Here is a 10,731-nt window from a genome sequence, read left to right on the forward strand (position 1 = left end):
AATAACCAAAGTTCACATTAATCAGTTATCAAAAATGTCAAATCTCTATGGACAAAATAACAATTAACAGGAATCTGATGAATTTTTAATTTTGTTTTGGAAGAAGCTGAGAAAAACAATCATAAAAACTGTAACAACAATTGTATTTGCTTAAGCACCCCATACTCCACAACCCACTTTCTTGGGAACTTAACTATTTTATTCATTAGTTTATTTTCCTATTAGCTGACTGATATTTGTATTACATGTACACTGATTTTTCAACAGATGAGAACTCTTAATCTCAGAGAAGTTAGACGATTTATCTAGGATTCAACAACCAGTGTGTATCAGGATGAGCGCGTAATTCACTCACACAGAAAATGTCACAAGAACATCAAGGTTTCTGTGATGGTTAATCTTATGTGTCCATTTGAGTGTAACATGTTATTTCTGGGAGCGTCTGTGACGGTGTTTCCAGAAGAGATTAGTATTTGATACCGTTAACTGAGTAAAGAAGACATGCCTTCACCAACGTGGGCTGGCGTCATCCAATCCATTGAGGGTCCAGGTAGAAAAAAGGCAGACGAAAGGCAAATGTGCTATCTCTTCTGGAGCTGGGACACACATCTCCTGCTCCTGTGATGTCCGAATTTTGCTCTTAGACTGAATTACACCACCTGCTTTGCTGGTTCTTCACCTTGCAGATGGCAGATGGTGGGAATTCTTGATGCCTCATACCAATACTTATAATAAATCTCCTCTTATTATCTCTATAGATGCCATTGAGTGTGTTTCTCTGGAGGACCCTAACTAAAACGGATGCCTCTGAGACTGCAGTAAACAATGAGACTAACAAAGCAAGGTAAGCAAAGTGTGTGCCTAAGGAACTCATAGCCAAGCAGTTCAGACGTTGAAATACCCTTAAGGGCAGTAGTAGCATCCGATGGGTAGGTGAATGGGAAATACCTAACTCTCACTCGGATGGGGAGTGTCTGAAAAGCTTGCTGGAGGATGCTTATGTGAACCACGTTCAAGAATAGGAGTAATTAGTGAGTAGAAGATGGGGCAGGTGGGGCTGGGGCATTTTAGATCAAGGAGCCAACATAACAAAAAGCCCAGAGCTAAGCTACATGGTGGCGTATACATGAAAAAAATATAGGAATATAGCATATTATACTAAAGTGAGTAGCAAGAAAGGAGGCTAGCATCATCAAAAGTATTTTGGATCTTACCCTGGAGAGATGGGAACCATGGAAGTCCATGGAAGTCATTTATGGAAGGAATTAATATAATTAGAACTGTGTTTTAGGTAGACAATCTTCTTAAAAATCTTTTTAAAAGTATTAAAAGAAAATTTTTAACACTGGGTCTCACTGTGTTGCTTAGGCTGGTCTCGAACTTCTGGGCTCAAGTAATTCTCCTATCTTGGCCTCCCAAAGTGCTGGGATTAAAGGCGTGAGCCATCGCGCTCAGCCTTTTTAGGTAGATTAATCTGTTGTGTGAAGAATGGATTCTATGAGACAAGGTGGAGGCAAGAAACCTGGTTAGAAGTTAATTGTTTCCCAGAGAGATGATGAAGGCCTAAAACGGAGCAATGATAAGAAGGTAAGGGAGGTGGGAAGAGTTGAGAAATAGGTAAAAGGCAAAATAAGTAGGATTTTGTGATGACTGATTAAGAATAAGACACGGGAAAGTGGGAGCATGAAGGATAAAGAGTCAAGCTGTCGACTGACTGTGTGTCTGCAGTTGCATTGCCAACATGTGAAATAAAGAATATTAGGAGATTCAGCTTCTGATGTCTGGTCTGCTCTTACTTTCCCTTCTTCACTATTATATTCTGTGAACGAATGCTTACAGACTGGGTTAGTAGAAGCTCAAAGGCTCAGACAAACCTCTGACAGCTGCTTCTTGTTTTACTGAAAGTTATAATTACTCTTCAACTCTGAGTTCATTGGGACAGTACACAGGGGTCAATCATAAACTGCAGTGTCCTAGATATTTCACCGAAGTTTCTTTTTTGAAGCATGTAGTTTACTAGCACCAAACAGAGAGGCTCCAGGAAACATCCCATTAGCAGCAATTAAGTCAGGCAAAAGACAGCATGGGTCTTTTTTTCCGTCTTTGTGTCTCCCTTGTTGCATGTCAATCTCATACTTTAAGGCTCAGACTCCCAGAAGCTGTCACTGGCTAATCAGTCCTAACGAGAAAGTGTTACGCTCCTTCATTGCACAGTTGGCATTAATACTTAGGAGAAGCATCAGACAAAACAACAATTCTGCAGAAGAGAATAGAATGCGCATTCTTTTGATGTTTTAACATTCCTACTGTATGTCAGCAATACGTTTAAAGAAACAGCAACATAATTCGTGATACTGTATTTTATAGTTAAAAAAACAGCTGATAAAGTTGAGAGACTAGAGTGACTTCACATCAAGAGAAGAAAAAGGGAGAAGCTCTTATGAGAGAAGAACTAGGATTTCACAGAAATCCCATTCATCTGATAACACGGCCTCATCGGGTTTGGCAATGTTTGGCACCTGCCTTTTCTTTGAACAGAGCTTCAAAAAGTGACCCGTCCCTGTGAGAAGCCTGGAGAGGAGTAGAGCGGGGTGTGAACTGAGATCTAAACGTACTGCTTCCTGTGACTGGCTGGCCCTACACTCCGGCCTCGAGAGAAATGAGAAGACTAAGTGTCTTTTAGTTCCTGTTGTGAGAGAGACAAACAAAAACGGGATTGGATTTTCTTCTATTTCAACTCAGGGAGATAAAAGGTGATGGCTTGGGAAATGGTTGGTGTATGGAAGTCTGTTTTCAGGCCGTTTCAGTTCGGTTTCCTGTGACCGATGGGACACTGCGATGGGAACATGATCACTCTGGTGATAGAGGCACAAACTTACTTTGGAAATGAAATTGTGACAGTAAGAAGAGCTGCTTTATCTGTGAAGTTACAAAAGGAGTGGAAAGATTAATAATGCCATCTACTTTGCCCTGTTTAAGCAATGAGTATCACTGAAGCAAGGAATCATAAGAAATCTTAGAGGCTGAGGACAAACTCAGAAATAGGAGAAACTCAAACTTTAAACTATGTGGCTTTATCACTTATCTTTCTTTCGAAATAGCACTCCTCAAAAATGGAATAATTGAAAAAGCCACCAACATGATTGTCTCTGAAAGTTGTAAATTTTATAGGGTTTGTTATTAATAATTCAATAAATATAATATTTTTCATTTTTAAGTATTTTGAAGCTGTATTCACCAGGCTTTTCCTAACGTCTACTTTGAATAAAGAGTAAAGCATTCGCTTTTCTTTTTCAATTAATCATTTTAGTTCAAAAATAAAAATAATAATTTAATTTGACAATCATCTGATTCTAAGAAGAACCTGAAGGCCCACCTGGTAAGCATCTAATAAATACACAATAGATTTAGATTAAGATAGCAAAATCATATAAAAACAAACCTGCAACCATTCCTGAATGCCAAGGGGAGGCATACATTTTAGCGGTTTCAGTGACACCCTGTTTAAAAACGTGGCAGGGTGCCTCTATGCATCTGTTTCGCTCTGCTTAGATTTCACCTTTTATAGGTATGTCGCAGCCTACAAAACTGTTATAAACACAGTTTATATATCTTTTTGTCTTAAAAGGCGGAGCCATTATGCAACACGAAATACCACGTCAGTGAAAAATTCATTCCTACCAAGACAGAGCCAGCAATCCTAACACTTGTCAAATTGAGATGCTGCAGTTCAATTGGAACAATGTAATAAATCGAGAGAGGTGCTATGTCTTTAAAAAGATGCTTGGTTTTGTTTGTGTATTTTAGGTTCACAAAAAGATTGCTTGAAAAGAGAGGTATGTAGCTGTTATACCTATGGAGGGGAAATAGGGATGCAGAAAAACACTAAGTACAGACGTAACAACGCTGATGGTTAACATTTATAGGTAATGAACCTTTGCTTAGTTTAGAAAATGATGCGATGTGAGGTTCAGGTGTTCTGAATTTTCTGGCTAACTAAAAGTTAAGCAGAAACACTTTTCTGTTGTAATTACCCCAAACAGCATTGTTTCAGCGTTTGGTATTGGTCAGATAATGAACAGTAATGATTCTTCAATAGGTCATGACTGCTGAGCCTTTGGGTCTCATTCTGACAATGAGTTTCGATAATGTACCAATATCGGTATACCATAAATACCAATACACAAGTTAAAGGGATCAGGATCTTCTTTTTATTGCCTAAACCCTGGAAAAATATATTTTTAGCCCAAACTTTCTAATATCACCAAAATTTTATTACAGTTTGCCTCTTTCCTAAGTCAAATAAAACCTGCATTACTAACTAATCAATATCTTACTTGATTCAATATTTTCAGTTGACTTTGGCATTCCACTGGCCAGGAACAAGGAATCCCACAAACGTCACTCCAGATATGATGCAGGTTTTAGTGATGCAACTACTTTCTATTAACAGGGTGCAGCCTCATATTTCATCCATGTTTTGGAATGATCATTAAGGAGATAAAGACGTTTCTGAGGATATTTGCTCATGGATAATCTTACTAGTCTCTGTATGAATTGTGAGGAAGCACCATTATTTTACAGGGAGAAACTGAGGTACTGAGAATCTCAAAAATGAGAAAACAGTCACTCTTAGAGATAATGGAATGGAAATTGTGACAAAAACCCTTGGCTGAATGTCCTTCCATAACAATAACACTCCAATGCACATGTAATGCCATCTTTTTGATTAATTTTTCTTCCAAAATGGTCATAAATTTCAATAATTTATCTACTTATTTTGCAAAACTTCAATACATATCTAGGTCTAGCTTCACTGGCACTAGCAAAATCCAACACATTTACTATAATAGCCCATAAGGATTTTTATTTTTGTTTTATTTTTAGAGGCAGGGTCTCACTCTGTCAACCAGGTTGGAGTGCAAGAATGGGGTTCACAGCTCACTGCAACCTCCCACCCTTGGACTCAAGCTGTCCTCCTGCCTCAGCCTCCCAAGTTGCTGGGACTACAGGTGCACGCCAGCATGCACGATTGATTTTAAAGTTACTTTTTGTAGAGATGGAGTCACGAACTCCTGGCCTCAAGCATTCCTCCTGCCTCAACCTTCCAACAAAGGTTTTAAAAAATAAAAATGTAATGCTTTATATTTGAGAAATGTCTTTAATAATGTGTTACATAATAAATTGTCATGACAGTATTAGTACTTCAGATTCTTCATTTGCAATAGAAAAGCCACTTATCTAGAATTATCTAAAGATTTTTCTTACCAGATAATAATTATTGAAATTAAGCAATAAAGCTATCAATAATAACACTTGTAAGTATAATGCTCTTTACTTACAAAATATTTACTGTATAACAGATAATATGTTAAATATCCTTATATAAAGGTTGGTATTACTCTGTCCATTTTACATATGGGTCAACTGAGTCTCAGGAAATTTATATAAACTCTTCTAGGTTACATAGTAGTAAATGACAGAATCATGATTCAACTAAATTCTGTCTGATTCCAATGTCCATTCTCTGAGCTACACCATTGTCTTTAACATACTTCTTCTACCTCTGTAAGTCTCCAATTATAAAGACATTTTTTAAAAGTCTTCTATTCTTGCTGTCAGTTCATCAAGTAACTCCTCATTCCTGAGGTTTGTGAAGTTGCTTGTTTAAAAATAAAAAGAAATTTCTGTGCTCCAACCCAGATCTCCTAAATTGGATTTTCTATAGGCCATGCCTGATAATCTGTATAAAATTAACTTCAGGTAAGTTTAAGAAACAGTGTCTAGCCCTAGATTTTACTCTGTTCCCTTTTCACCTCCATTCCTTTTAAAAATACATTTCATTGTATATATTTAAGGTATACAACATGACGTTGAGATACAGACAGACAGTAAAACAATTACTGTGCTCTTTCAAACACAGGTCATAAGGCAGCATCATTCATAAATGGTAATCTCTTCAAATGTGATCAAATGGAGCATACTGTTGGCACTCAGAATCATAGCCACCAGAAGCTGCTTGAGTTTTCCCTAGGATGTCCCTGTGCTATTTCTTTTCTTTCTTTTTTTTTTTTTTGAGACAGAGTTTTGCTCTTATTGCCCAAGCTAGAGTGCAATGGTGCAATCTCAGCTCGCTGCAATCTCCACCTCCCAGGTTCAAGCGATTCTCCTGCCTCAGTCTCCAGAGTAGCTGAGATTACAGCCACATGCCACCATGCCCAGCTAATTTTTTGTATTTTTAGTTAAAACAGGGTTTCACCATGTTAGCCAGGCTGGTCTCGAACTCCTTACCTCAGGTGATCTGCCTGCCTTGGCCTCCCATAGTGCTGAGATTACAGGTGTGAGCCACAGTGCCCGGCCCCCTGTGCTATTTCTACCATTCAAGCAGAAGTTTGAAATGCATATTCACATTTCAAATTTTAATAAGAATGTATTAGATAAAGTGCCTACTACATGTGCAGTACCATGAAAGAACCATGATGAGTACACAGGTAGAAAAGTCATGGAAACCCCTAGTGTCAAGAGAGGAATATTTAAAGACATATAGTCTAGAAAACAGCAGAATTTAGGATTACAAGAAGACCTTGGCAAAAAAAAAAAAAAAAAAAAAAAATTCTCAAATCAGGGTTCTTTTTAAGATGCTGGAATTAATTGCATCTGTGCTGGGGTTGAAAATCAAATGGCCACCCTTATGTAAGGTAATTTATTCCCACAACTTCTACCTGCATCACAGGGCTTTATTGGCTTAACATCAATGATACAAATTAAATACTCATTGTATGAGGTGGGAGGGAGAGAAAGATTATGTTTAACCTCATACTGACTGCAACACTGTCTGTTAAAAATGAGCTGTACACAAAACACAGAAAGCTTTTTAACAATACAATTACACTACTGAATTTTTTAACTTTAATTATTTCCTGCTACCAAATGGCTTCGATTCTGATTAGCTTCCTTTGTAGTAACTGGTGTTTTTCTACATTCAATCTCAAAAGATGAAAAAAGGCATATCTGCTCAGGTTTCCTTGGAATGTTTTTTTCTTAGTTATCTTTTGGAGTTGGGAATTATGTTACTTTCTTTAACATACTGTGTTTATTATTCTAGCATGTTAAAGATGTTTTAACAGTGATGTTAATAGGCATATTTTATTTTAATATTGAATAATATATCCTTAACTATACACAGATCTTTTAAACATTTATAGAAAACACAACACAGCTGAAATGAGAAATTCTAAATTCCAGTAGTTTCTGGATTTGATCATTTGTGCCAATTTCCATTGAAACCAAGGCTTAGAGAGCAAGATTTCCATATGGAAAACTGAAGGCTGAATGAGTTTTGTAACTGAGTTTAAAATTGCAGGAAGAAACTCCATTGTGATTTCACTGTCTACTGCATACTCAGCAGAAGAGCTGTTAGTTATAAAAGCATCAGGCTACCAAGGTAAAGTACTTGAAAACACAAAGTGAAACACATTTCACTGACTAACGTAATAGACAGTCAACCTCCTTATCACAATTGCCTGGAGATAGACACATCTTTTCATGTCTTGTATTCATCCTGGCTACTTTCACTCCTGGAGGGCTTTCGAACTTGGATTTGACACCTCTTAAATTTCTGCTTTCTGTAAATGTGAAGAGGTTTTCTTTTCTTAGTTTTAGCCTTACTTGGAGCTCAAGTCTAACTTAGATTAAAGAGAAGTAGTCTTGGCCTTAGAAACTCAATGTTTGTTCTTGATCTTTCTTTTTTTCCTTTTGTTTTTTATGAGATTGAGCTAAAAACCCCAAAGTGGGACATAATGGCTTTAGAGACAGGAAGGAAATATTCTTTACTCTTTTTTTTCTAGTGTAAAAAGCCCACAAGGCTCTTTTGTACAAAGCCCACAGTAGAAGCGCTCCCTCAAAAGCCACCTTTTTTTCCTAAATAGTCTTAGAAGAGACAGTGTTCAGAAAAGATGACAACATCAAGTGTTGCTAATGTTAGACTCAAAACAAGCTAAATGGTTTATGGCCAGAACTTCCATTTACTATATATACTGTCAAAACAGGAATTTTTTTCCCAACCAATAAAATGTTTTTTTAAAGGTCATTGCCTCTGAAATTCCATGATCAACAACTTGCCACTTAAAAAGAAAAAAAAAATAGGGGAAAGTTCTCAAATGAGATATAGTGAGAAATCATCAGTATGACATCACAGAGAAAAACAAAATGGGATTATGAGAATGAAAAAGTTCTGGATTATGGATGGAAAAGAGGTGACAGATCCATTTCCTCCTATCAGCTTAAGATGTGACTTTGACTTTCAAAAACCTGGTAGCCATAGAACACGGCATCCACTTGGGATCATATGATACTAAATAATAAATCTATATCAAAATTAGCAAAGTACAAGTGCAATTCATTCAATCAGCTGATATTTATTGAGTGTTTGTTAAGATGCAAGCACTCCGTGCACATAAAACAATGGCAAAGTCCCTATTCAATGAATCCTACATTCTAAAGAGTAATAGAATCTTCTTTTTCTGTTACAAATTGTACAGGCCCTTGAAAGTGGATGATCTTGAAGTAATGAAAGATTTGTTTTCCTCCAAAGACAAAGTTTCCTCCAAGACAGAAATAGCTATCATTTAATTAAAAGATTAGAAGGGTTCTATGTTTGAAGACCTGGAGTTTAAAGCACATTCTTCGCCTCTACTTGACCAAGATAGTTTTTGAACTATCTTGAACATTTAATTCAATTTTGAACATAATTTTGAACATTTAATTCAACTTCCTGTAACACTTACAGAGCTCCCATAGGCAAAACAATATGTGTTATTTAAATATGTTTGAAATACATTATTTAGAGCAATACTTAAAGTCTATATGTAACACAGTCCTATACACAATATTTTCTTCAGTTGTCAGCATTATATTTTGCATGCTCAAACCACCGAAACAAAGACGTCCCCAATGCCTACCTTGAACAGTCAGAGTAGCAGATGCTTCAGCTTTTCCCACCATATTTTCTGCAACACAAGTGTATGAACCCATGTCACCAGCCATCACCTTCCTAATTTTCAAGGTATGATCATCTCGGATTTCATATCTAATGACATAACAAAAGAAAGCACAGCTAAGTGACTTTCCACTTGAAAGATCTCATCATTATACACACAATGCTTCAAAGCACATGCCACATTCTTTTCTGATAATTTAAAACAAAGAGTAAAATGTGGTATTCCTCTAAGTCAGCTGGCAGAAGAAAAGCTTGTTTTTATAATTATGTGGACTAACATATTAAACTACTTTCTAAAAGAACATTTTGGGGTAAAGTTGGCATTTATTTACTTATTTCCTCAAGCTCCTGTGGTCACACTAAAACAAAAAGATAGTGACCATTAATTAAATTCTTATCATTTGCCAGACTTTAAATGTTTTATAGATTTTATCCTTCTAAGTTTTTATAACAATGGTATGAAGTAACTGTTATGCTCACCTCCATTTTTTGGATGAGGAAAATGAGGTATAGGAGGTAGGGCAACTTGGCCTAGGTCCTCATCTAGTTCGGTGGCAGAGTTGAAATTTGAACCCAGTTTCATTTTCAAGTTCACTTGTCTTGCCTCATCTCCCCTCCCCTTAAATGTTGGGTTTTCCTTGAACTTTCACTTTAGTCCTCTTTTTACTCTACATGATCTCCCTGAGTTAAGTTATCTACTATAGTTTATATATTGATCTACTACACAAACATTTCCTATCCCTAATTCATCTAAGTTCCAAATTTGGATTTCTAACTAATAATTAGACATCATATTCCATAGGCACCTAATATTTAATGTATTAAATAAAATTTCCATTCTTCCCCTAACATAAACCAACTCCTTTCCTTAACACATTTACGTATCTTCTTTCACCAGCTGTCCATATCTAACAACTCCTCCAATTTGTCATTTTAGTCTTAGAAATTTCTCTTTACTGTGGAGCCCTGTCTCCATCTCACCTCCCAGTTCAGACAGTTTACATCGCTGACCCGGACAACCACAAAAATAGTGTCCCTGCCGTTAGCCTCTCCCCAGAATAATGTAACACCCATAGTGCTAACAAAATTAATTTTTCCTCTTATTATTTTTTGGACATGGAGTCACACTCTGCCACTCAGGCTGAAGTGTAGTGATACGATCTTGGCTCACTCACTGCAACCTCCGCCTCCCAGGCTCAAGCAATTCTCCTGCCTCAGCCTCCCGAGCAGCTGGTATTACAGGCATGTGCCACCACACCTGGCTAATTTTTGTATTTTAGTAGAGACGATGTTTCACCATGTTGACCAGGCTGGTCTCGAACTCCTGACCTCAAATGATCTGCCCACCTCGGCCTCCCAAAGTGCTCGGATTATAGGTGTGTGCCACTGCATGCGGCCAACAAAATTAATTTTTCTAAAGGGTAAACCTATTTATACTAACACTCTTGGCTCACCAATGTGCATATATTATTAGAAATTCATTACACAAAGCCCTTCTTAGTTTCAACCTGATATCTCATAACTTCTCATCATAAATCCTATGCCCTAGCCATGCTAAACTTTATGCCACTCAAAAGATATGACATTCCTTCTCAGCTTGTGTCTATGTTGTGATAACCCATTTCCTGGAATATTCTTCTCTTCTTCCTTATCAGACTGATACATATTTTTCTTTTTTTGAGACGGAGTCTCGCTCTGTCGCCCAGGCTGGAGTGCAGTGGCGCGATCTCAGC

At 37.1% G+C, this 10,731-nt stretch overlaps 1 protein-coding gene across 2 annotated transcripts in view; it reads right to left on the bottom strand.

Annotated features, from left to right (window-relative positions):
* The window catches only part of ROBO1 (roundabout guidance receptor 1), a 1,168,413-nt gene that overhangs the window by 101,452 nt on the left and 1,056,230 nt on the right, over positions 1 to 10,731 (bottom strand). For both annotated transcript variants that reach the window (XM_025375994.1, XM_025375995.1), the window contains one exon: positions 8,961 to 9,088. In XM_025375994.1, coding sequence (XP_025231779.1) covers positions 8,961 to 9,088 — 128 coding nt within the window. The remainder of the gene's footprint in view (positions 1 to 8,960; positions 9,089 to 10,731) is intronic.

Source organism: Theropithecus gelada, chromosome 2 (assembly GCF_003255815.1).
Source record: "Theropithecus gelada isolate Dixy chromosome 2, Tgel_1.0, whole genome shotgun sequence".
Lineage (NCBI taxonomy): Eukaryota > Metazoa > Chordata > Mammalia > Primates > Cercopithecidae > Theropithecus > Theropithecus gelada.